The sequence below is a fragment of the Fringilla coelebs genome (genome assembly GCF_963513975.1).
Source record: "Fringilla coelebs genome assembly, chromosome: 4".
Lineage (NCBI taxonomy): Eukaryota > Metazoa > Chordata > Aves > Passeriformes > Fringillidae > Fringilla > Fringilla coelebs.
In genome coordinates this window covers 31,960,592-31,987,599 of record NC_140032.1, presented here as the reverse complement: position 1 = coordinate 31,987,599, position 27,008 = coordinate 31,960,592, and the positions used below count along the sequence as shown (strand labels likewise).

The 27,008-nt window shown below is 36.1% G+C and overlaps 1 protein-coding gene across 13 annotated transcripts in view; it reads right to left on the bottom strand.

Annotated features, from left to right (window-relative positions):
* Positions 1–371: 371 nt before the first annotated feature.
* The window catches only part of SORBS2 (sorbin and SH3 domain containing 2), a gene marked incomplete at its 5' end in the record, with an annotated part of 144,475 nt that continues 117,838 nt past the window's right edge, over positions 372–27,008 (bottom strand). For 9 of the 13 annotated variants that reach the window (XM_084205049.1, XM_084205060.1, XM_084205054.1 and 6 more), the window contains 9 exons: positions 372–1,571; positions 2,328–2,434; positions 5,150–5,199; positions 16,193–16,396; positions 18,141–18,269; positions 18,364–18,478; positions 19,837–19,883; positions 22,489–22,577; positions 25,257–26,816. In XM_084205049.1, coding sequence (XP_084061175.1) covers positions 1,510–1,571; positions 2,328–2,434; positions 5,150–5,199; positions 16,193–16,396; positions 18,141–18,269; positions 18,364–18,478; positions 19,837–19,883; positions 22,489–22,577; positions 25,257–26,816 — 2,363 coding nt within the window. In that variant the 3' untranslated portion in view covers positions 372–1,509. Of the gene's footprint in view, positions 1,572–2,327; positions 2,435–5,149; positions 5,200–8,701; positions 8,810–10,795; positions 10,907–12,131; positions 12,921–16,192; positions 16,397–18,140; positions 18,270–18,363; positions 18,479–19,836; positions 19,884–22,488; positions 22,581–25,256; positions 26,817–27,008 lie in introns of all 13 variants that reach the window. The other 4 variants (XM_084205052.1, XM_084205053.1, XM_084205056.1 and 1 more) reach the window with 3 other exon arrangements.

Genomic DNA, 27,008 nt, shown 5'->3' with positions numbered 1-27,008 from the left:
TGGTAAACAGAGAAAGAAATGAAAAACGCATTGAAATGTTCTGTATGTGAAGAGGGCAAATAAGAAACTTAATTTTTTAAAAATCAACAACCAAATGGCTCTGTACAAAAAAAGCAAAATTATGTACAAAATGCTACAGAGACTACATACATTTTGATAATTTTGATCCTTTACCCATGAAAAATGCAGCAGAAGCTTTTGCCATCTATAAGGTGCCAAAGAAACCAAATCCAAATTTTTATTTTTACAAAGCCATAGTCATTATCATCCTGTGCCTTAATTTCATTTGCTATTTATGCTTACCTTTGCTTATGGAAAATGTATGTTTTCAAACACTTGTTCATTCAGACAAAAGACCAAAACCCAACAACTCTAAAATATATTGGTTTTAATACTTGTGACTTTTTTTTTCTGTCTAAATTCCTAAAAAGAATGTGTAACTTGGGTTTCATTAACATACATACACATATATAGTGAAATAAATCAGTACATGATGCTTGTGAATATTTTTCAGGTGGCTATGTTAGGAAAGAAAAAAAACCAAAATCCAACAACCCTTTGCACTAACACTGTTTACCTTCCTGCTTCTTTAATTTCCTGATAAGTAAAAACACTACCTCTTACACTTCATGTTGCTTACTATTACAACATTTTGATTACAACCATTTAATATCAGACATCAATAGCAGGTTATTATTGTCTATGCTTACAGCACTGTCTTGCTCTTCCTTAAATCCTCTTTCCCCAGTCTTTTTCTTTGTGCCTTTTGCACTTCTTACTTTTTAACAGAAAACACTACAGGTTCACTACAGTTTTTCATTAGGGAAAAAAGAAAAAAGATTTAGCCAATACCATTGCACCCGTTCAGAACACTTGCAGTTCTTCCATTTTTCACTTTGCTTGCTTGAGATTTTACAGTAACTGTGCATTTGTTACAGCATACAAGTGCAGGCAAAAAGTCTATATTATAGTTTGTCATACATTGTAAACCAGTACAATAGGCAAACCCGTGACACAGCAATGTGGAAGCAACAAATGCTGCCAAGCTAAGAAAAATGTGTAAAATCAATTTTTTAAAAAATAATAAACAGCAACTTTCCTCTGTATTACATGCATGCTGAAAAAATCCCACCAGACTTCATGGTAGTACCACAAATGTTCAAACCAAGATTAATTTTTCCCCCTTCCCCCTACCCCCCCATGGCAACTCATTTGTGTACCTGTCATCAGGCTTTTCCTATTGTGTTTCACATGAAAAGACTTTAAAGCAGGGAGTATTTAAATGTTGAAATGCTTCCTCTTGTCTCAGAAAAGCTTAGTTATTCACACTGTGGTCGTTGCTGTAATACTGCTGGGACGGTTTGGCGGGTGGGATGGGATGAGGATGAACTAGATGGCCTCTATTTGAGACTGCAAGCGAGAAAACAGAAGGCCAGCGTAGCATGTTTTCTAGCAGCTTTATGCAGATGTGTTGCAGAGATGCAGCATAAATAAGTAGAAAAAAAAATTTCACAGCCTCTTGACATAGTTTCCAGGGAAAGTACCAAAGAATTTGGTTCTTCTTGAGGTTCCTGAAATTAGAAGCAAGAGATGAAAGATGGGAATAATAACAGAAAATCACTATGTAAGCATGGCCTTAAAAATTTTTATGTTTAATATTGCACAAGCAGAATGATCTAGAGTTCCTTATACTATCTAATTTTATTTGTGAGTTTTAACACAGGAAGCAAAATGCAAATGAAGAAGCATTTTGACTAAATTGTTAGGCCTCATTAAAAGCTGTGCTAAAGTTCTTGGAACATATAAATAATTCAATTTCAACGACATAAAGTGTATTAAAATAATGTGAATTTTTTAAATATTAAGAACTTGTCAGATGATTAAGTTAGCTGCTGTGTGCATGAGGGTTTATGAAATGATTAAGCCACCATATCTAGGCCTGGTTATGAAATCATAATTTGTTCAGTAATACTCGGGTTTCACAAGTGGTCAATGCTGTAGATGTACTCCCATGAGAAGGTTTTAAGTTGCCTGGCCTTTATAAAGAGAGAAGTAATACATAGTCCATTCTGTGTCACAAATGACAACAATGCTGTACAACAATCTAGAGCCATGTGTCAATTTGGCATCTATCAATTTTAAAAGACAAAAGTGTAAAATCACCTGCTAATTTCAGTGGATTTTGGTTAGGATTTCTCCTGATAAAGCCAGGTTCAGGTTTATTACACTAAATGCCAAAAATCAAGGTGTTTAAAAGACACTACAAGAAGAGGGCAGCACAGGTCAGGAGGGAAAAAGAAGAAGAAAGCAACCAAATCAAAACATACCCACAAACCATCCATCATCACATTTTTCCATCACATCAATGACATCTCCCTCTCTGAGCTCCAATTCATCTTCGTTCCTAGGGGTATAGTTATATAGAGCCTGAAACCTTAAATAGGACAAATGAGGCATTTTAAAAAGAAGTAAGAGTTCCTTGCACTTTTGCTCAAGTAAAGGATCTGGTTTAAACATTAAGAAGAAACACTTCTTGCAAATAGAGGGGAAAAGGAATTTTTTTTTGCCTGGTGGACTTGACGGTAAGGAACTTATAGTAAATAAAACCTTCATTTAAAAGGCAGCTAATGAGACATTGAAGACTGGGTTTAAAGGCAAGTCTGATGGCTCCTCAACCAGTTGTTTCAAAAGCATTTTTAAAAAACATTTTAGTGTTATAGTTCAGTAACCAAACCGAGGACTTTTAAAGGAGAGTCTAGATGTGCTAGCCCTGTAAGCTTCCATGGTCAGCACCTAACACTGTGCTTCTGCCTTTAAGCTCTAAGAAGCCAGTAGCAGATCTCACATGCTGTCACTGGCTGGGGGAGCTCCCTGGGCTCTTCAGTGGCTACACAGATAAGCCACCACTGAGAGCGAGTGAGAGGCCTGGATGAAATCAGAGGACATATGGATGGAAACTAGAACAATATTCAAACCCTGAGCTGCGCTTCTACACCTGGCCAGAGCTGCAGGATGTAAGGTGGATAAATGGCAAGAGGTGTGCAATTACTAAATACGTTGTATTTCATTCCTTGCCAGCTTTTAATTGAAGTTTTTTGAATTGAAAGAATAAACTCTCACTAGGGGGAACTGAAGATTCTTGGGCTGACAGCCCACAGGAAGATTGTTGAAAAAGCCTGTGAGTCCTGCAGAGTCAGAATTGGCCTTTTTTCCTAAGCAACCGTGCCTTAGATATGACTGTTTCAAAAGAAGAAGGGTATAACTGCAGAAATAGGGAAAAGGATATAGTTTTAATTTCGGATTACTGAACTAAAACATAATTGAATCCATTCTTTTCTCCTAGAACAGTTTGCTGAGTTTTAAACTTTAATACCATCATTACACTTTCCCCAGTACAAACAAGATAGCTTGCTCATTGATGTGTTTATCGTTCTCATGTTTTCATGTCTTAAGTTTTCATGGCTTAAATGAGATGTTTACTTGAGTAAAATATTCCTGCTCCTGAAAGCCCAATTTGAAAATCCTATATACAGACTGGTGCTAGGTTTAGTTTCATTATGGTTATCTTAATAAACTACACTTATTTTTCACATTGCTGGTTCAGAGATTAGAAAAGAAAAAATGTTTCAAGAAAAAAAAAGAAAACCACCTTTATTTCTCATCACTGGCAGTCATCTTCCCAAGCCTCAAAAGTCTCTTTTTATATTTTAATTACTCTAACAAAATGGAAAGAGAATGGTTTTTTAAGCAATTACCTTTGGTAATTTGTGTAGCAGGAGTAAGAACAATCTGTGCAAAAAACTAAGTAGCAGTAATGTTTTCTGTAATGCTTATCATCATTCCAGGAAGGCAGAGCTATGGTGATTCTCCAAAAAATAATTAAATGCAGCTTTCAAGGGGAAAAGATTTGCAGATGCAATGTGTCATGAATAGGATGCAAGCCAATTACTTACTCAAGTACAGTAACAAGAACTTACCGATGAGGTCTCTTTGTACTTTAGAAATTGAATCTTAGTAATTTCTAGATAATCCACCTAAAAAACTCCTTTGTAGTATATTCATGCTCTCTATGCTAATCTAAGACTTTTGTAAGTATGAAAACTCTACTAGCATTTACAATACTAACAGAAAACATATTCAAGAGAATTTATATATAAATATAAATTAAATAAATTTATATTTTTAATTTTAGGCATCAATAACTTTAGTCATGAACTTATATTGAACAAAATGAATTAGAAAATTATTGCTTTCAAAACTGAGTTTGGTGCTTCAGTATGCTCAACTATACCAACAGGAAACTGGTTTTAGTGAGATTGAATGTCCAAATAAAATTATGTATTTGTGGTATATCTATCTGGTAACTATTTGCCCCTCTTTTTCATCTTTAAATGACTAAGGAAAAATTAAAATATTTTTAGACAACAAACCTTAGGTACATTTCATGAGAAATTATCTAATAGTGCATATGCTGAAGTGCTCTGATGCTAAAGGAAGAATGACTACTAGTTTCAGTGATCACTGAAGTAGGACCCAAGTGCAAGGCTGGGGGAAGGCGGAAATCTCATAACAATCTTGCACTGAACTTGCATTTTAATTGTCATTACTGAAATATCCCAAGCACTTAAAATAAGACTTGAGTTCTATGTTCTTCTACAGTTTTCAGGAAAGCTTTTCTTGTATATCATATTTGAATTGCACTTGTAAATCACACCAAAAAGTGTGAGTCTGTGTTCCTGTGATCAACATTATCAAGTTACTTTTTTTCTCTCTATTCACATCCAGAACTGTTTCTGAATAATTGTATCAAGTCAGTAAAGCAGATCAGTTGAATCAGTGCTGAATCTGTAATTGTCATTTTGCTAAGATGTAAAAATGGAGAGAATAAAAAAAGGTCAAAATCTCTTCTTTAAGTACAGACAATGGAGAACTGTTAAGTTGCCAGGTCTGGCTGCACTGAATGTAAAATTAAACAAATAAGGCTTTGCCCTCTGGGACTTTCTTGGATATCTTCCTACATCATGCAGTTATCAATAAATTTGTGAAAGCTCTTCATAATTGTACTTGGCAAGTTAAAAAATTATCTGATTATGTGCTGGCTGTTAGTTAAATGTTAGGTTTTGGTTAAGTAGACAAGAATTATACTTACGGTTCCCCCCCACTGTGTATATTTTCATGGGAAAGCACAGGGCGCTGTGGCTGAAATGAAATGATTTGAAATGTAATAAAGATTTGCAGTTTAAGGTCCAAATAGTTGGATAGGGGTGTAACATGTAGTTGCTCAAGAGTCCATATTCTACCTTGTGTAAAAAAATGGCCCATTCTGCCCCCCTTCCAGCTCACAAGAAATCCTCAAGAGACATGACAAACAACTGAATCTTGGCATGTTTAAAGATCTGATTTTTGGAGGTCATAATAAAAACTAAACAAAACTGTGAACTTCATCAACAGTCCATTCTATTTATAGCATAGTACAAAGCTGGAATAGAATCCTGCTGCCTCTTCACTGTGAAACAGAAATAACATTAGAAAAATCAGATGCAACTGATGAACATCATACATTTTTTAGGGTGAAATATATTTTTAGATAAGCAGAAATAAAATCTCCTATACATAATGGCAGAATCTAGAATATTCAGACGAACAACATCCCAATTTACATTACACACACAGAGTACTAACTTGGCAGGCATAACATGCTATGCTTTAACTAATTCTGTTTTATCTCAAGCCATGCGGGCTGTTGGGAGGCAAAGAACAGAAAACAATTTTGAAAGAATACATTTAATTGTGTGAATATAACAATTAACACTTCAACAGAAAAAAGTAGACTGTATTTCCAGTGCAAAGCTTTTTGAAAGGAACTATGTTCCTTCTTTATGGAGCATTACTGAACAATAATAATCTATACATCTGGATGCATGGAAATGAAAAATACTAACCTTCCACAGAAACCATATCCTGCTTAAAAAGTTATTGATTTATACTGATTAGAATCTGACTGGGGCCAGAAAGTGCAGAAGCAGCTGCTTGGAAAAGCTCTTGATATGAGCAGGGATTGTATTCTCTGTTGACTGAGGATGCCCTCTGGTCACTCTGTAGAGACAAGTCTGGGAACCATATCTGTTTTGGGAATGTGGATATCAAACACTGCTCATAGCACTTTCTTTCATGAATTGAGTAAACTGCAACCTGATCTTTAAGCCATGGAATTTGTTGTATTGCCCCACGGTTCTCTCTTGGTTTGACTATTTGAAGATGATACAGTCTTCCAAGAGAGAAGGCAGCTGTAAACAATCCACAGGCTGATTGCAAAAATTGAACAGAAAAACACAAGATGTAGTTTGTTAGGTTTCTTTCCCCTCTTTTCCCTCTCAGCATCTCCAGATTAAATTAGTTAAATTTCTTTTCAGCAGTTTCTATGAATACGTGCAGAAAATACTGTGAGCAATTTGTACTTTACAGTCTACAGAGTATAACTTTTAAAAGGTGCCCAAATTTGCAGGCAGATAGAGTACAGATTTTTATTTTTTAAAAATTCATATTATTGAATGCAAGGTGGGAAACAGATTTTCCAAGTTAAAAAAAAAAAAATTGTTTATACTCCTTACTGTCTTCTCTCCCCCACTTAACTCTGCTCTGCCCATGTACAAGAAAGATGGATAATTTTTTTTGAAGAATAAACAGTAAAGATTACAAATTAAACAGTTCTCAGTAAACCTCCTTCAATGGCTTGCTTGTCTAGCAAGAGGAGAATAGTCAGAATTCTTTGTATTTAGACTGGAATCTGCCCTGATTTGCTGCTAATCTTTCATCAGGTCTGTAACTGAGCTGAATGCCAAAGAGAGATGCAAAAGAACTCAACCAAGGTTAAGGACTTCTCCTATAAACAATGGAAGTAAAAGTGCTAAACAATGCTACAAATGATTTAACGCTTTGAACATAATCCCAAGCCAGGAAGAAACTGGGTAGGTTAGTATTATCTTCTTTTTCTTCATATGCTTCATAAAAGATTCTTTTTGCTAGTTAACTACTGTAGAAATAAGTAAGAATCAAGGTGACTCATGATTTAACTCTATGTTATTGCTGCAGAGAAAACAGTCTTGTGACAAAATTACAGTCTTGGAGAAATAGGGTGAAGTGATTGGTGGTATGTCTGAGCAGAGGGAACCTTGGTGCTTGCTCTCTATTTGGAGGCATTCCACAATAATACCCCAGCTGACATCCAGAAGCTTTCTCCCTGTTTTCTTTCCCTAAGCTCTCATTCTCATATACAGCTGCATTGACTAGACAAAGGACTGTTAACAAAGATTCCTAATTTTAAACTGCGCCTCCGTTTAGCAGACTGTCCTATTTCCTAGGAAATATTGCAGGACCTAATCCCAAGAACATTAAGGAGTGTGCAATCAAGTCAATGGTCCCAGTTGTATGCCTGATTGATACTGCACTTACATATAAAAGTTCTGTAGAGTCCTGAGTATGCAAATTAGGTGCATGATATGTGCTCTTGTACTTTTGGAATTAAAGTAATAAGCACACTACACATTGACCTATACACTCCTCTTAATATACTGGATACATGTCATTCATTTGGAGTAATGTGCAAAATTAAAATAGGCCTTAATCCCTTTTTTACAGCTCTCATTCCTGGTTAGCCTTTCTGTCAGACAATGTTTGTCTGCTACTACAAGAATCCTGCCCTTCCTAGGATTGAACTGTCTTCATTAGTGAAGAAAGCACTGTCCCCTTCTCAATACCTGAAAGCAAACAGAGGCCTGCCAGAAAGCTGAGACTTTGGAATCTACACAAACCCGCATATCTTAAACTAAGATTCAAATTTTAAAAAGGGAGACACTAGAAAGATAATCAACTAAAATCAGCAGCAACAGCATAGAAAACAATCCCATTACCAGTTGTAAGGCCTAAATGTTAAGAAACTATTGCAAAGACAAATAAATGCTGAACTGAAAGTAAAGCACAAACCACAAATTCTCATTCTTATATTGTTCAGGTTGAGGGTGGGCGTTTTGTGTTTGACTTTTTGTGTGGGTTTTTTTTTTCCCCTTTTTCATAATGTAGATTACTTTTTTGAGCAAAATCCATGCAAATTTGAAACAACCTGAGTTTCTGGCTAGGTGAAAATATTAGAGTTGTGTTACAGTTATGTTACAGATAAGAAGTGAAAGATTAAAGAGTATTAAAATCTGGAATGCTCAGAAAAGAGGGCAGTATTGAGTGAAAAAAATGTAGCAGGAGCAAAACATTTTGAAAAGAAGGGCATGGATTCAAAACAAAAAATTCAGTCTGTATACATGCAAAAGCCTGTATATATGAAATGGAGAATAAATTTTTTTACTCTTAGAAGCTGTAATTTTAATAAACTAAAAATGCTTCGAAAGAGAGGAGTGATTTTAACAGAACTAGACTAACTATAGAGAACTAAATATAAACACCTTGTAGCACTGGAAATACCATGCAGTACTGCAGAGATACAATACACTAGTGGATTTATATAAAAAGTTCAGGCACACACAGACCTGTTGCCTTTACTCAGTCATAGCACAGAAGCACAACAGGAAGAAAACACAGCATACTGATAGTATCGAGACACTTGGGTAAAAGCAAAATACTGAAAGACTAGACACTGAGCTCCTTGTCCATGGAAAAGCTGTTACTGCACACTGGGCATCCAGTACCATACCCTGTGTGAATAGCTGTGACCTCTGACAGGTGAGCTGCAGGATCTCTTAGTCATCACTGGGCTACGAGGAGGTTTACCCATAACAAATAGCTCCCTCTTTAAATTAGCCTAGAAGAACCACAAAAACTTTGTCAAGCGAGAGTTTAAGAATGAAGCACCATGGGATTTTTGTTGCTTCATTCCTACATGCAAGTCAGACATGCTTTTCCTGATAACAAAAAGCAGCTGTTACAGGTAGGAGGGATACTGTTAGTACATAGTATTTTCATTGCTACCACCGTATCTTTTTTTCCCAATGTTTCCTGCTCTGGTATATGCCCTTACATGTTACAATTAGAAGATGAATCATGTATAGCACATGCAATTGGAACAGTTATTCCATGTGTACCCCCTGAAGTAGCTCAGATAATAACACAGGAAAGCTCAACAGCACAGAGCAGAAATGCTACCATTGATGAACGTAATTCCTTCTTGTTAAACAGAACACACCCCCTGGATTTGCATTTAGAAAGCAAGTAAATACTTGGTGGAAAGTACTTCATGAAAAGTATCCTCATTTTGTTAGCACCACAACAAATCAGCTTCATGTTTGTCAGAATTCAGTTATTAAGGGGTATGTGTGCAGCCCATGTGAAATCTCATGGGCAGGGGTGAGCTGGGGGGCATGTGAGGAGAGCAGAGTGCTGTATTGGAAACCTTTTCTTTAGTATTTGTGACTTTCAGTAGAATGTGACTAAACAAAAAAAACCCAAAAACCAGCCCCCTCTTAGGAGAGGGGTGAATAACAGCAAAAAAAGATACCAAGAAAGAAAAAGGAGGCAGAAAAATGTCAGCATTTCTCCTTAGGATGTGTCCTCAAACTTCTTTTTTTGGAGGACACATCCCTCCCACCAACAAAACGCAAAGTGACACTTCCCACCATAGTTCCTTGTATTCCATTTAGTTTTAAGTCACATAGCAAATATATATATGTGTGTGTGTGTGTGTGTGTATACATATGTATTTTTAAATTAACAAAAGTTACTGAAGTATACAGTTTCAAGAACATATATTCCTTCTATTTGTTTTCAGTTCAGATTAACACATCTTGCTCAAATAAGGGCAAAGAATATATAGGTCACCTAAAAAGAATTTCAGTGTAGATGAGGAATGTTCTTAATTTTTCTGGTTGGGCTAAGCAAAAGCACCAAAAGCACTCTACCAATTGCTACATTATTAAAAGCTGCAGAAACAAGTGCAGTACTCTATTTTACCCCTTCTTTGAGGTGGAACAAACCTAAGCTCATGACAAATTCATACCCTGGAAAGAAGCCTTATGTCTCTTCCCTGCTTCAGAAAAAAACCAACAGATTTGTTGATCTTAAGATTTCTTTAAGTCCATTATGTCTATGTTTTCTGTGAATGCACATTGTAAAATGGGGTAGAGCATAAGAAAAGAAAAAAAAAGGAGAGTATTTATGACATAGATGTAATGATGCTATGATCACTTTTCTAGGATAGTTTCTCTTTACATTACTTTTTCTCCATTTCATGAGCAGACAAATCTTCTGGAAGTCAGCACTGCAAATTAACTTTGTCTTTCTAGAGCAAGTTTTCATTTTTCTGCCACAGAGCTTCAATGCTGACACAAACTGTAGTCCTGAAGAGGAAATAATCTTTGTCCAGTCCTTGACTAACAGAATTGGTATTTCGAACATGACCCTCAGCAGTGGTGCTTTCCTGTGAAATTTATAACTTTTCTCCCAGGATTTGGATTGAAATTGAAAACAGAAACACAAATGTTATCTAGTTTCTGCATACTTGAATACAGTTCTGTTTCATTCAATTAACTCAGTTACATGAACCTGAAATTGAGTAGAAGGTTTTCTACTTTCCTATCATTGGTATGTCCTTAAACTATTTAATTGTATTACAATGGTTATAGTTTTACCTTGTGTTTCACTTGAAAAAGGCCTATCAATCCTCCATTTCTTATGTTATTTAATATTAGTAGAGAAAGCAGTACATCTGAGAAGATCAAACTCAGTGTTAGCCTTGAAGTTATTTAATAGCCACAAAGATTTACAACAATCCATATTCAAGAGGTGCAGTTACCTTTAACTGTAGTGAGTCTTTCTCCTGCTGATGTAAGGGTTTAGAGAGGAGAGGAGCTGAGAGGGGAGCAGTAGGCAGGGATATTGTAGGAACGGAGTGGGAAGTAGGTGCCTTGGCAGAGGGAAATGGAAGATTAGAAGAAAGATTAGAGGAAAAGAGGATCAGTCTCCTGATGTTCCAGCAGAAATCAGAGCTGGCTTAAATGTTTAAGAAATAGGAGAAGTAGCTCTGCTATAAAATTGTGTTCCAAAATCAGCTGAAGGATGTCAAATGCTCAGTAAGGGGACATGTAACTAACCCAAACAATCACAAACCTCATGCTAATCTTATTATTAGTCATCTACTTTTCTGGAAGACATTTCTTGCCTCAGAAAGCATTAAAAAGTTGCTATATGTGGCTATGGATTTCACCTTTATTCTTAAGTTTTTCTCCTGTGTTTTTCAGGTCATTTAAGAGTAGCATGTAATTAAAGGGCAAAATGTAATTGAATAGTTTAACATTTGGCCTAAAACATATTGTCCTAAGACATGACATGCATGCTGTCAGTGAAAGCAACTACCTGAATAGTCTGTTGAAGTAAGTGCTAAACAGAAAAAAGAGCTATGCCTGGAAACCACAAACTGTATAGTTACATTGTGGCATTTAATGGCCTGCACACACTTGGGATAGTTCACTTGGGATGTACGGTCCCAAAGAGGAACAGGGGAGGGCTTGGGGAGGAAGCATTTGTGTAACTGCCAAACATAATCTGATCTGTTACTGTTAGTCAGATCCTTGTAACAGAGCCTGCTATAAATACATCAGCTGTGAGCTGACACATGCCAAGCACAAACCGCAGAGTCTCTGCAGCAGGCACATGTCCCTCCCTCTGGAGGCTGTTGACAGCATTTGCTTGCTGGGGCCTCTCTCTCAAAAGGGCTAGCACACAATGGGCTGGTGAGGGAAACGGTTCACTGGCTTTTCACATCAGAAGCTCCTTGGCAAACAGCAAGGGCAGGAGGGAAAGGACCAGCACAATTGATACATCATAGAATTTACAATGGTGCATATGCCTGCTTCTGAGAAGGGACTGTCCCCTAACGCTGACAATTTTTAATCATAGAATCATCGAATGGTTTGAGTGGGAAGGGATTTTAAAGATCATCTAGTTCCAACCTCCCTACCATGGGCAGGGACACCTTATTTCTTAAACCAGCTTGCTCAGAGCTCAATTTTATCAAATGCAATTATATAAAAGTGTGCCTGTGCACAATACAAACATGTAGATACAAGGCAGAGAATAATTATACTAAGTTATCTGAACACAGAAGTCAGGGTTGTCAGAAATTAAAATACCTTAAAATTATCTGGTGAAGTATATCCTTCATAACAATCCATAGAATCTTCTCCACTTGCTATTGGGAATTCTAAATTGTCAGGTACCAGATCCTCCTCTATATACAGTCTAGTCAATTCTTCTGTTGTGTCTTGTGCTTCTCCGGAGAAATCTGATTCTTGATGTTCTAACTGATCCTCTGTATTAAGTGACAGGTCTGCAGTACAGATTTCCTCTTCATTTTGAGCACTTGCAGCTAGCACACTGGACAAGGAACCTTCTTCATATGGCGAAGGCATGTTATGCGTAGTGCCATGTTCACCTTCTCTTGTAGCATCTGACAAATCTCTAGGTACGTCAATAACTAAAGGGTCAATTATGCTTTCTAAGTCTTTATCATTTCCTGACTTGGTGTTGTTGATGACATGCTTATATACCATATGATGAGATGAGCTGGCTGAAGATGAGAGAGAGGGAGATACAAGAGAGGACAGAGGGAGATCTGTAGGAGAGCTGAGAAACACCTCTGTATTTGGCATAAAGTGACCATCCTTACCGTGGTGAATGCTATTACCTGGGGAGATTGCTACAGTTTGGGAGGTTGCTAATGCCAAAGAATTGAGTTCTTCTAAGTCACAAAGAAAACTGTCTGGAACTGATGGAGAAGTTAAGTTGCACATGCCTGAATGTGAAAACCCAACAGTCCTTGAGAACAAGTCACTACAGTCAACCTGGAGAATCTTGTGATCAGTGTGTGACCAAGACGACGGAAGTTGTCTGGAAAGTGGGGTCAGTGCTTGGGAAGGCAACTTCAAAAATAAGAAAAACATGGGAATTGAAATAGATAAGCATGACATAGAATTAAGATATGAGTAAACTGGAAAAGGAAAATGTCTGTGCCATCATCTGGATTATAGGGTACAATTTCAGTGACCATGGGTGTCTGAAGTCACTACTATATGAATCAGAACAGCAGGAAAGACATTTGAAACATGAAACTATCAGGTTCTGGCTTAGGGCATAAATGTCAAACATGAAGACAGATCTGAATCATTACATTCATGAAGGCAACTGCATTTGATCTGCTGAAGTTATGTTACTCATGGTGCTCTGTTAGTGAGCCTGTCACAGGTTATTAAATCATACAATTAATAATAATGAAATTTTCCCAAACCATTGCTCTTATTTTGAGAACAGAGTTTTCAGAAGTACACTTCAGGTGTCATTAAATACTTCTTTCTAAGTCCAGCAACCGAGGTAATTTCTAATTATTAAAATGTTAATACTTCTACTTTTTCTAAGTACTTCTCAGTATATGTTTAAGAAACATCTTTAATACATTGCATACTTTTATTAAGGCATGAGCAGCTGCTCAGAATGAATGAATTTGAGAATTCAGAACAATTTGTTTTTCAAAATTAACCCTATTAGTTCAAAATGATGTCAACATTTGTGAAAGGTACATTCAGTTCAAACTGGACACAGGCAGTCAACAATGCTTTTAAAATAGTGACAGCACAGTACACAAGAGTATGCTTTGAGTACCGTTACACAATATTGATTGAAGTATCCTTCTGGTAAAAGAAACGTCCTTTTCTAAGAATGAGAGACTGGTGAGTCATACGTACACAGCATCAGTAGATATCCATTGCTTCAGTAAATACTGAAAATGCATTTTTATTACTATAAATCCTCAAAATTAAAACTGAGCAAAAAATATTTTGATCTCATCGTTACAACTATCCAAAATAATTGGATGTACACCTCTAAGTTATCTGGACTACTACACACTTTAATTATTAATGTAGTAGAGAAAAATAATTTTAGAAGTTTACAATAATGTTGCAGAATAGGGAGGTTAGTTTACTTACCTTCTGCTTGAGTTTTCTTGAGGCAAACAGCTTTATATTATAGTTAGACAAACCTTTGTTACAGAGTCTTCTGTACCAAAATAAACAGTATAGACTGATACAATGCAATCTGCTAAAGCATAGCTAGGCTGTTACAGAAATACTCAGTCTCTTTCCTTCAATCATTCCTCTTAAGCAAGGGTCCCTAACCTGTGGTTTTGAAGTCAATAATACTGCTGAGAAGATTTCACCATTTTTACTTTCCCATGGCTATAAGCTGCACTAGATCTAAAGATATAGATGGATTAGGCCAAGTTACAGAGAGTGAAACTTGCTCACAACTTGTATTTCTTATTTATCTTACTGCCATTAGGCCAGAGAAGTTTAGTACAATTGTTCTAGCAACAAGGAGCGATATGTGGTAAAAATCTCCAAAGGAATAGGGAAAGTGGTATCAGAAAGTGTAGTAAGCTCTAGAACACCTTCAGGACTGATGGAATGCTTCTAGGTACCCAGGAACAACAAGTCCTCTTCAGGGTATTGTCATTTCTGAATACAGCTGAATCCAGAAAAAAGATGTCTGTTTAAGAGTCTCAGTGGAAGGTGGTTTTGGTTTTTTTTTAAACCTGATTGTTGAAGAAGTATCTTATGTTAAAAAGAAGGCTTCTACCAATTTCCTTCCCTCATGAACTAATTTAGTAAAAACTAACTTAATAATAGCAGCAGGATACTATGGTTGTACATGCTCTGAAGCATCCCCTGTGCTCAACAAGAGCTATGGAGCTTTGGCAGGATTCCTTAGAGAGAAGTCTGCTCCATAGAAAACAGGGAAAGGCACCTCTAGAATAAGGAGCACTTAAGCTGCCTCATTGTCTCGACTTGCCTTCAGGACCCTCTGGATTCCTGTAACAATAAGCCCTAGCTTAGGAATACCTCAGTTGGCAGCTACAGAATTTGATGTTACTTGAGCAGTTTTGTGGGAATAGAAGAGATAGGATCCAGTTCTCTGTTGTTACACATTCTGGAAAACTAGACAAGACCTGTTCTAGCAACTGTCCCAAACTAACTAATAGTAATGAGAAATATTTTCAGGTGCTACTGTTGCCTATAAATGACATATTTGGGTAGCTTTTTGCAACCCCAAAGTAGTTAGTAAACGTGGAACTTCTTTCAAAGTCAAAGAATGTGGATGATCACCAAGTATGCAAGTAGAATAGAAGTAGAAAAGAGGACAAATCCAAATGAAACATGAATTAATAGCCGGACAAAGAAGTTTATAATTACACACAAAATACTGCCCATGTTGAAGAGATACACAGCAAAGGTAAAGAGGAAGATCTAGAAAAGTTTCCATCTAGAGTGTTCAAAGTAATTGATAACAAGTTAATTCTAAGTACAGTTTGTATCAGAAACTTCCTTAGTTTCTATCACTGCCAAAAATGTTATGGTCCCTGCACAGGTTGAGTGCAAAGCCTCACAAGTGAATGATAAACCAGAACACAGGAATCTTTCTGCAGCATCCTGTAGTATGGTTTGTGGTGGTTATCTAGACTAGGAAAGAGAACAATTCGGAACTTAGAACAACTTTCTGGTGTGAAAAATATCCAATCATAAAGGTCTGCATTCAAGTTCATTGACAATGTGATGGCAATCATCTCGGTCCTAAATGAAACAATACTGTCATTTTGTACCACCACTACAAAGAATGTACCAACATTCTAGCCTCCTCATAGACTGTGAATGACAAAAGGAGGAAGGTTTTGGTGCAGAATCACTGGCTGTTCTCCTTTGCTTCAAAAGGTACAGAATTGGTCTTGGCAAGCTGTGTCCTGCATGCTTACAGAACTGTAGGCATTTAGGACAGCTGTGTTATGGGAATGTCTTCACATTGTGCTATTAGAAGTCTGCCAGACATACCCTTAATGCTCAAATTCTTGCTAAGATTCCCAAATAAATTTTTCTCTGCTGACTTGACTTTTCTGCCCAAATTTCACCTGTCTCTACTAAAAGTAATGTAATAGCCAATTAAGAAAAGAGCATAAATCCTGGCAGAATATGAGACACACTTGTCTATTAAAAATTATTTATTAACAACAGAGTAATGCAATTCTACCTGTGCAAAAAAGAAAATGTTATGTACTTAATCCTAAGTTAAGTAAAATGTTAACAAAATATTACAAGTCCTTCTAAACCCACTCTAGGGGTGGCAGCTAACATCAGAAAATCCTTACCTTAGTTGAACTTAAATGATGTATTCTGTCACTAGAATAGCTTTGGGGTATTGGAGGGTCAGGATAGTCATCTACACCTTTTGATGGATTCTTTTTGATGACTTCTACATAGGAGACAGGGAAGATGCCTTGTTTGTTGGTTCCTGGTATTTTACCTTCATACCAGTTTTGATCAACTCGCTTAAGAAGAATTACTCTGTCTCCCTGAAATGTATTATGAAAATGAGTTATCAGCACATACATTGAAAGTTAATTTTGTACATAACAGCTATTATTTTAACACATAATAGTATCTTCCCAACAGTGTTGCTTCTCATCAGTCCTGAGCATCATCTCCATTTTCCCATTTTTACTCCCATTGATAACAGCCATATATAAAACTACCATCCCAGTAAAATGAGGAGTTAGGCATGGACTATAAATGCTGTTCTTTTATCTGAGGGGAATCTCATGTAGTCTTCTCCTCTTGCCTGGGAGATTAACATTAACACTTTTCTTTGGAACATAACCTGTTTTAATTGTTGGCCAAACTGCTAGCTAATGCCCCAACTATAGTATGCATTGACTTCAATGCCCATTTTTTCTTAAAGAGTGATAAAAGTTAATCAATGAAATCCATGCAAGTGCTTTGTTATCGGTAAAATTTGAGTAAGTGAAGGTAGAAAACGAAAAAGTATGAGTCTGTTGAAAATATGAGAGAAATAAGTGTTTTTCCTATGTAAAATGGGCAGAACTCTCTGTTCTTAGAGACTGTAGAAATTGAAATGGGAAACATCAACCTTATACTCAAACCTTTTACTTCACGAGCTCCACCCTTCTTTGGTTTACATGATGTTCTTTTCACCATGTCTTGCTGAAACAAATCCTTGCCTATTACTTTTGTATTCTTTAGGGTTTCTTTAATTTTGTTTCTGTAGTTGATGAGTGGAGTTCACTACAATTGTGTTTAGTGAGATGGAACAAAGGAAAACCAGTGCAAATAAACTTTCCAAACAAACAAAAATCGGGCTGCCAAGATTATGATCACCACAATAAACACAATAGCTAATTTTAGAAAGAAATAAGACATCAAATTATCCCCAACCTCTAATTTATCTTTGTTCCTATTCCTGGGGGTTTTTTAGACCTCTCTGACTTTTACAAATTTCAAATGAATAAAAACCACCCATTATTTTCAGTAGTGCTGGATTAGGCTGTAGGTCAGCACAAACATCTCTATCCTTACGTTTTTGTTCAAAAGAAAAACAAACCACTGAAAAGTTTCTATGAACTTTAATTCTTAAAAAAAAAAAAAAAAAAAAGTGAGGGGCAGAACTTCCCAGTGGATGAGAAGTAGCCGCTTCTTACAACTAAGTATTTAATATCTGCAATAATAAAGTTTCTTTACAGTATTAATATTCCAGTGTCTGACAAACTTCAGAAATAAAACAGTTATTTTTTTCATGTGCAATTCAGTATAGCCAACTGGATATGCACAGCAAAGATAACAGAACATTATAAACAAAGAGCTATAATTAAATAAAATATTTACATTCACAAAAATATCTCTGAGACTTTTTTTTTGGTATCTTTTATCTTCTGTAATTTTCTGTTTATTCTGCATTAAAATCCTTACTATAATAATTGTGACAGCCAGGAATAATTAAAAAAAAGAATAGATAATTGAAGTGAAAACTCAAAATTTAGCTGGGCAGTTAGCAGCTGATTGCATATGCTACTCTGCTACAGTCCAAATTAAAGGCAAAACACATTTACAGTATTTGCAGGTAGCTGAGACAGACTGCAAGGCAAAAAGCTATTATGTTTGAGTTTCCTACCATGGCATTGCTTTGTGCATTGCAAATCTTGAACGCAGAGTGCACAAAGAACAGTATTTACCTATATATTGATTCTGTGTAGGAGGAGATATTATAATGGTATTTTGATGGAAGATAGTTCTCAACTGTACCTTTCTAAGTGATAATTCCACATTTGTGTCTGCACTGAAATTATATTTGGCAACAGCTTCTCCAATCTCTCCAATCTGTGCAGGGGGAGGTGGCCTGGCAGGCTGTGCTTTTTCTGGGGGAGAAAGTTTCTAAGGAAAAAGAAAAACCAGATTTTCATCATTCTCATGTGGTTTGTCGACCTATTACCCAAATTAATTAAAAGAATTAAAACAAAGAACAAACCTCAACATAAGAAATTGGGAATATTCCAACTCTTCCATGGTGCTCACCCTCATACCAGTTTTGATCAATTTTCCTGAGGATATAGACAGTATCTCCTTTCTTAAAGGACAGCTCTCTGTAACAAATTTATTTATATCAGATGTTTATAGCTTTACATTTAACTCTTCTCCCTGCATGGTTCCTGAGATATTTACAGTTTGAAACTGAAACAGAATGTAACAACTAAACATTTGAAGAAAAAGTGTCACAGCTGTGGTACATTTATCAGTTGATCATAACATATAAAATCAAATTACTTGCATTTATGAATCCCATTCAGTATCTATAGGTTACAAAGGCCTGTCTTGCATTGTGATTTCAAGGAAGCATTGCTAGTTACCACCAGAGAACTTAGTATGATGTGTGTATGCAAGTAGGATTTTTTTTGGATCACCTGTTTAAGTACTGCTTTTATGACAGAGGAGTACTTGGTGTGTTCTTTATGAATTCAGTAGGGAGACCACAGAGTGTATTCCACATCTTCATGGCTTATCACTACCTTTCTGTGGCACAAGAGCTTGGTGTGCTTCTGCTCTACACATTTTTTCTTTCAGAACAGCTATTCAGAAGCATGAATGACACAGGATTATGTTCTCACCATTTCTCAATATCAGAGATTGTGAATTGTTAAATGCTGGATACCAAAAAAGGGACTTTTTAACATAGTTAAGAATATTTTCAGATCCTGGCTTGGGAGATCTTTGCTGTATCATCCATTTGGTTTTTCGAGAGCTAATGCTCTCTGGTATTGCTAATCTGCTCTGGTAATTTCAGTTGTGAGTTTTGTCCTGACTAATGTAATTCTAGTGTCAATCTAGATATGACCAATCAAACTAGATATGACCAATCTAGTTTGGTCATATCTAAAGATTGTTTAAATGTCTTGAATCACTGGAATAACAGCAGAAATGAATTGTAGACATTTTACTTTGACTGTCTCATATCCTAAATCAGTGGTTCCCAATCTTTTGTTATGGACCACTGCTTTTTGTGTTGGTATGTGGCATGCCACATCCCGCAGAAAGCCTGTGTATGTTAAAACAGACAGGAAGAGGCTGAAGCATTATACAGACTTTTGATGAACTCATTATCTATGACAGGAGTTTAAGCAATTTACCCTCTGTCACCTAAATGTAATTCACAACAAAAAAAGAGCATTCAGTGTGTGTCCTTCACAACCGGTGCTCTAACAGGCTGAAGATGCTCAGCTATTCATGCATTCAAACAGATACAATGGAGAATATAATAATTTAAGATAATTTTATTACAAAGTAACTTCTCACACAGTTTGCTAGTGTAGGGACTACTGTGACAATAAACAGGGTTCTCATGTCCATGGCACTTGCTGTCGAAACTGGCTTGAACACCACTTAAGTGGTAGAAAGAGTTTGCTTGAATTATGAATTCTTGAATGAACAAAAGTCTAGTACTTACTTAGAAGTTTGAGCTTTAAAGTCATATACAGCTCTAGCTGGCAGTTTCTGAAAAACAGGTGAAGTGATTAATACATTCAGGTAGTATTACTATATGATAAATATGTTTCAATTTTTAAAAGGTGACCAAGATCCAAAAAGAAAAGGATGAGCTTTACAGTGGTTCTTGAAGAAATAGTCAATGAAATATATGTATTTTTTTTTTTAAGGTATTTAGGTGTTTGGGACTTAGTGTTCTAAAACCAGAAATAGCTAAATTTTAATGCAGACTACTTTGCAACTTGATGTTTAAGAGAAGTACCAAAATAAATAAAAAAGTTAGCTATGTCAATGTGACTTTCAGGGAACTAAATCTCAAGGTACAACATAAATACACATACTTAATATTCTGTAGTATTTTAGGTGCCTTTAATGTAAACTTGTTATTGGTAGGCTAATTTCAATTGCAATGATGCATGACATTTATATATATATATACACATATACATATACATACATATATATATATATATATATATATATATATATATATATATATATATACACATATCCTCTGACAGCTGGAAATGGTTGGAATATTTTTAATTTCTATAATTACATTAATAGTTTTAAGAAAGCATAGGACTGGAGGTGATCTGAGTCATCTGTGCAGCTTCTATCACAGGCAATCACATGATAACATTTCTTTCATACATTTTTCAAGTTCTGTCACCAAGTAAGCTCAATACTGTTTCAAAAAAATCCTCTGTAAAACAGCCCTAACTCTTCTCACCTACGTGGCTGACACACTTTCACTGTTGTCAAAGCTGTAATGAAAATATGAACTGTCCCAATAATGAAAATATGATCTGACCCAACAGCTTTACTCATGGACTGTCTGCATCTGTCAAGCAGCCAGCACCAGATACTTCAGAGGAAGTGAAAAGTGGAACCACATGAGGGTATTTGTTAAAGTGATTTAGTCTTGCTCTGCAAGTACTTGCACAGATAAGATCACCCCATTCTAATAAATGCCTCTCCAGGATGTACTAGTGACTAGAATGAGCTGATTATACTGTTTCTGAGAGATAATATTTGTCATGATGTAAAGGTGCACATCTTTTTATGACAGGAATAAAAAGGGACACTTGAAAATTTTACGTTTTACCTTTATTCCAGGCCAGGTGTTCTTGACTTGGTTCTCTCTCTTCTTGTCATTTTAAGACTAGCAAATCTAGCACACATACAGAATTGTCTTTGCTATAATAAAAAGTCCCTGAAGTTGTTATAGGGATCCTGTCAACTTGAATTTTGCCATCCAATACAATTTTCCATTGCGGATCTCCTTCAAATAAGATAGCCTAAATTTAAAAGCATTTTTCTGTTCCTTGCTGTTATTAAAAACAGTCTTTTAAACAGGAGGTGATATTCATATCAACATATGATTCATATCAACTGGAGCTAAGCCCTATTCAGTCTTTCCTGATTTTGGTACAGCTGGTACTGTAACTATTAAAGCAAATAACAGAAAAAGTGGATATTAAAAGAACAGTGGAGCTGTTTAAATACAAAACACTTCAAATGTACAAAACTTACTGGAAATAGAGATGCCTTTTCTCTGTAACATTTTTAAACCTTTTAAAATGATCTTTAAAATGGCTTGTAATTTAAGTATTTTATGTATTTTCAAATTGAAAGATGATTTTCCATGTCACAGGATTCTTTAAAAAGAAACATACAATATGGCTCCTATAGAATTATGGAACTCCTACAGAAAGAACTATGGAACTTCTATGGAAGAATATGGCTATGGAACATTTTTGGACTGTATTTTGTAATAAGAAATCTTTTTTTAAAAAAATCAGACTTTTAATCAAATTGCAGCAATATAAGCACATCAGTGTGGTATAAATGGTTCTGAATTCAATTCTAACCATACCACTATTCATCAAGGTATGTAGCCCAGAGCAAAATCTTATATATTAGCAATTAAAATATAGTAATCTTTTATGTTGTTTGGAGAGCATTTATAGTTCTAGACCTATTAGCATTCTTAAGATACAGAATAATATACTTTATTTTTCAATATATACTTTTCAGTGACGCCTTGTGTTATTTTAAAGGTGGTATGCCTGCTTCCATTTCCTCCTCCAAAGCACTACTATAATCAATCAGTACCTAATTAAAATCATCAACTGCTACAGATGTTAGACACTCCTCTTAGGATAACTGGCTTCATCTAATCCACAAACAGCAGTGGTTTGCTTTCCAAACAAGAATAACAGTGAAATATAGATGTTTTTTATCAGTTTTGAAATTACCTAGACAGTTTCTTTGTGTAATACTTTGGTTTTCTGAAGAGCCTTTCCCCAGTCAAATCTGTTATTTTTCTCTGTTCCAAACACACACTCCAATCGGTTTTGACAGAGCTGATCAATAACTAGTGAGTTTATGGCCATGTCTATTTAATAATGAACAGAAGAATACAGCCTATCTTACAAAGCTTGATATTATTTTAATTTCTTGAAGTACCAATCTCCTTAATGAAAAAAGAAGATGCTGTTTCTTTGGTCTGCATCATTATATAGTCTTAAAACCAAGACAAATCTTGTCTCAAATATGTTACCAATTTTCCATATGGATATTGCTGTGTTATTCATTCTTGTTTCACTACCTCTTTGTCTGTAGTTCCTCTTCTCTCCCTTGGAGTACATCGTCCCACATCAGTGAAAGCAGAAGAATAGCTTCCAGGAGACTCCTGGTCTACTGAAAACAGAAATTATGTGAAACTACGATAAACAAAACCATTCAAATTTGTGATGCTGCTTGCTTTCATTTAGGGGAGGTGAAAAGATATTGAAATCTATTATTTTACATTTAATAGAAAGAAAAGCACGTGGTATGATGGTAAAGAGCACCTTTACAGGAAAAAAAAAATACTAACTGTAAGCAAAGGCTAAAGCTGCCCTCTGATCCAGAGCAGAAGGAGTTCTACGACTGAGGATCAAGAGAGTGTATTTATGCCTCACTGTGAAAAGGGATGCTCCCCTGCTGGGCCAAGTGGAAGACATGACAGCAGTACTCAGACTCCATCAGGTTGCAGGACATTGTTTTGGAATGCCAGCAATGTAAACACATAATTGCATGCACAACACATGATTCAAGCATGCTTCAATGAGAAAATGTGAAGAAACATAGTTTTCTCCCGAGTTATCTAAGATGCATTTCTACTTTACCAGGGGCACATGTTAGGCAGCACAAGGGAATTTAAAAGGATGTTACTTGATAAAAACAGCTCTGTTTTAAGGGATGGAATACAAATCATATTAGTCACCAATCTATGTGGCAGACTTTTCTAAGGCACAGTTTACCAATGTTTATTACAGGATGGTGAATATTTTCTTATGTTTTGATAAGGATAAAATCAAAATATTATACACTCTATATATATCTCTGCAAGTTGCAAATGTGAAATGAAAAGAGAACTATTTAATGAACCGCCTCTTAACTTTTGAGAAGTACTGTTTTAGTCTCTTACTACCACAATGGTACTTTCTAGTGGAAATGTGATTTATGTTTGTCTTTGACTTCATTCCCACAATCTGTCATACATTTCTAAAGAAATACAAGTGCTACAAAGAAAAGAACTGAAAGCATCTCATCCATTCTGATTGGTTGTTGGATAGGCCACAAAAACTTGAGGCTATTGATAAATACAATGAAAGTAAAGAGATAATTTTATTATTTATGCCATTGGTTGTAAGCATGTCATTCCCAATAAGTATATCATAGCCCCACTTCTGGACAGCTTTTTTGATATGGCACGTGTTCCTGAATGAGATTTATACCTACTGCATAAACCTAAAGATACAATGAATGACTCCAAACACATCTATTTTTTCCCCTAAATTTCTAGCAGTGAGAGAAGGATATTGGAAAGGAGTGAAAATGCAGAATCTTTAGGACAAAAAAAATCTCCTTTTCTCCACAGCTCCTTATGCAGTCAGTACTGGTGGTTTTCAGTCATCTGCTATGACCTTCAGGTCTCTGTGTGGCTGTAAGAGATGCACACACATCCAGCAAAAAACAAAAACTTGATTAGAAGTAGAGCTCAGCCATGACTGGTGCTGATGGAAACTAATGGAATATTCTGCTTTACTCATTCTCCATGCTACTTTAGGGATATTAATGTTGACAGAGTGTATTGCTTTCCTCATGCCAGGCTCCTTCCTAGCTGCAAAAGCTATTAGAAATCCACATTTACTTTGCACTATGGATTTCCTTATTTTCACAGACTGGAAAATTCTCATTTAGCAACTACAATATGTGAAAACCACATTTTTCAACAACTTCAGTCTCATCATGCAGTACTGTCTGCCTGGGTTAATTATGATCAGGCCTCAATTATGACTAATTCAGTTCTGAAATGTGTTTTATAGCTGTTTTTTTACCAAATTTTCTATTCTAAATATGCCTATTACAACTAGTTAACAAAAGATGGTAATAGCTTCAATTCTGATTTCTCTTGAAATACATATTTATTTTTGTGCTACTTGCAAAAGTTACACAAAAATATGTAAGAATAAGATGAGTCTGATCAAATATTGCATAATTTCTATATTAAAGACATTCTCTCTTACATTCATTTGGGATTTCAAGAATATATTTTAATTATTTTTTCTTTTTTTGATTAAAATAAAAGAAAAATGAAAAAAAAGAGGCAGAGCAACAAACAACTGAAAGCAGTAACTTTAAAACAGATTGATCATATTTATCCTGACAATTTCATTTATGTTTTGATTATTGAGAAATTCCCTTCTAAGATGACAGGAAATTTCTCAAAATTTCACAGACATTTTGAAATTCTATGGAAAGAATTAGTTTTGCTGCCACAGAAATTGGAAATTGTTTGAACAGTGGAAATGGAAACTTCCTAAAATGACCTTAATATCTATTCACAAAAAGTAACACAAAGTAGTGGACTCATAAAAAAACAGAATAGACTTTCTATGATACTGGCAGAATTAAAAGCATTTTTATCACTAAAATTTAATAAAATTATATAGTAAAATACATTTTAGATTCACATTCTTTTTTCTTAGTGATAAAGAAAGGGTTATCTGCATATTGATTTTAGTTTGGCTAGCATCTTATGATGCATGAATTGACTGCTTAGTAACATCATTATAATTTATAGAACTAATTTAATTTCAATTAGTTGAAATGCACTGCTACTTCAGTTGTCCTGATTACTGTATTTTGTGAATAGACAGCAAATTTATCTATCCTCAACACCTATGTGAAAATTATATCCTTCACTAAGAATTTTGTGGGATGAAAGCTTCTTATAGACGACACAAAGTGGAATGAGAAAGGGTGGGAAACACAGGGAGTAAGATTGGATAAGTCAATCACAAGGATAGAGGAAGAAAGTTAATCCACCTTGGAAACACAGTGCACTATCATTGTTGTTAGTTGCATCCATGTCTGGAAAAGAGGCACTAAGAGGTAATCTTCCACAATCATTCTGGTACAGTGGACAATGGATAGCACCATCTTGAGGCAGTGGATGAAAAGGCTGGTGCGTGGGACTCTTTTTCAGAGCTTTAAGAGATGAATTCCTTTCTGGAATGTCTGGAAGCAGCTCAGTAATAAGTCTGTGTAATATACTGTTGTCGGGCAAGCTTCCCCGCCTTTTTTCAGCTTTGATTTGGTCACAGATGTCTTTAAGTGCAGAATCTAGTGCTTCAAACACAGATGACTTGCATTTTTTCTTTTCAGTGTGTTTTTTAGGAGCTGCACTTTTTTTCCTCCGGAAAGGCACTGGACTGACGAGGAATGCTATCTTAGACAGGCCGGATTCTGCTTCCTGTCTCCTTGGATCTTCAGTGGTTTCTTGCTTAGCCCTTTCATGTTTTAGCATGGTGGTGAAGCGGGTGTAGGATGCTGGGCATCGCCCTTTGCAGGAGCTGATGAGATGCCTGTGGTGGTGGTGATGGTGGTGGTGGTGATGGCCTGAGCCATAAAAGCTTTCAGATGAAGTGAAGGAAAAGTGATCAAAGTCACTTTCACTACAAAAGGATGAACCCTCAATCTGGATAAAGTCACTGAGATCAGAAACCACTCCGTCTTGATCGCTGTCTGAAAAATCTATATGTGAACGTTGTGGCTCATCACTGGTCACTTCAATATGAATTGGCACCAGGGTTTTAGACTTGTAGCTCTGTTGTACCTGAGAGGGATGTCTGACTGGAGTTTCTTCTTCCAGCAGGGATTCGATAGAAAATCGCCTCTTTGGACACAAGCCATTTTTAGGAGGCTCTAATGTAACTGTTGACAACATGTCATCACCAAGGTTCGGCATAGATTTTGATTTCTGAATTAACTTTTCAAATTCAGATATTCTGGTTGGCACCATGTCTCTGGGCACCTCCTCAGTAGACGACTCTCTCCAGCCTTGAAGAATACCTTTGTGCTGTTCTTTTTCATATTGCAGTATTCTGGACTTGACAGAACAAATCACCTCAGAATTCATCAAGTCCTTGCGATTGATGCGGTGCATCTTTTTGTACATCTTCAGGAAACCTGGAGCATCATGCGCAGATCTGTGGCGAACTCTTGACCTACCACTACCACGGCCTTCAGCGTATGGGGAGTTCCAGTTCATTGAGCAAATTTCTTTGGAGTCCTCCTCACATAACAGAGAGCCCATGCTTTCAGCCTTGGCCTGTGCATCGGGATAGCTATCATGATCATCTGTCAACAGGTCATCACAGCTACGAGATTTCCTCTTTGGAGAAGCAGCTTCCTCTGTGCTACTCCAGACTTCTGCATTTTGGCGAGTCATTTGCCAGCCATTCTTGTAGCTGGTTGCCCTTCTTGAATCATTTGGAACGGCTAAATGTTGCCTGTAAGTGCTACAGTAATCTAATTCATTTGAGGTGTTGTGGTTGTGCACTGAGTAACTTAAAAGGGATGGATATACTTTGCTAATATCCCCACCTTTATAATCCATAGAGCAGCATGGTAAAAAAGAGACATTGCCAGAAATTAAAAGATTCAGAAAGTTGGAATTAGCATCAGCAAGTATTAGAAAGACTAGAAAAGAGATAGCAATTAGTGCATCTATCAGCTTAGGTCAGTACATAGTTTGTTACAGCCTCGGATTGCAAAGCTAATAATTAAGTTATTTTC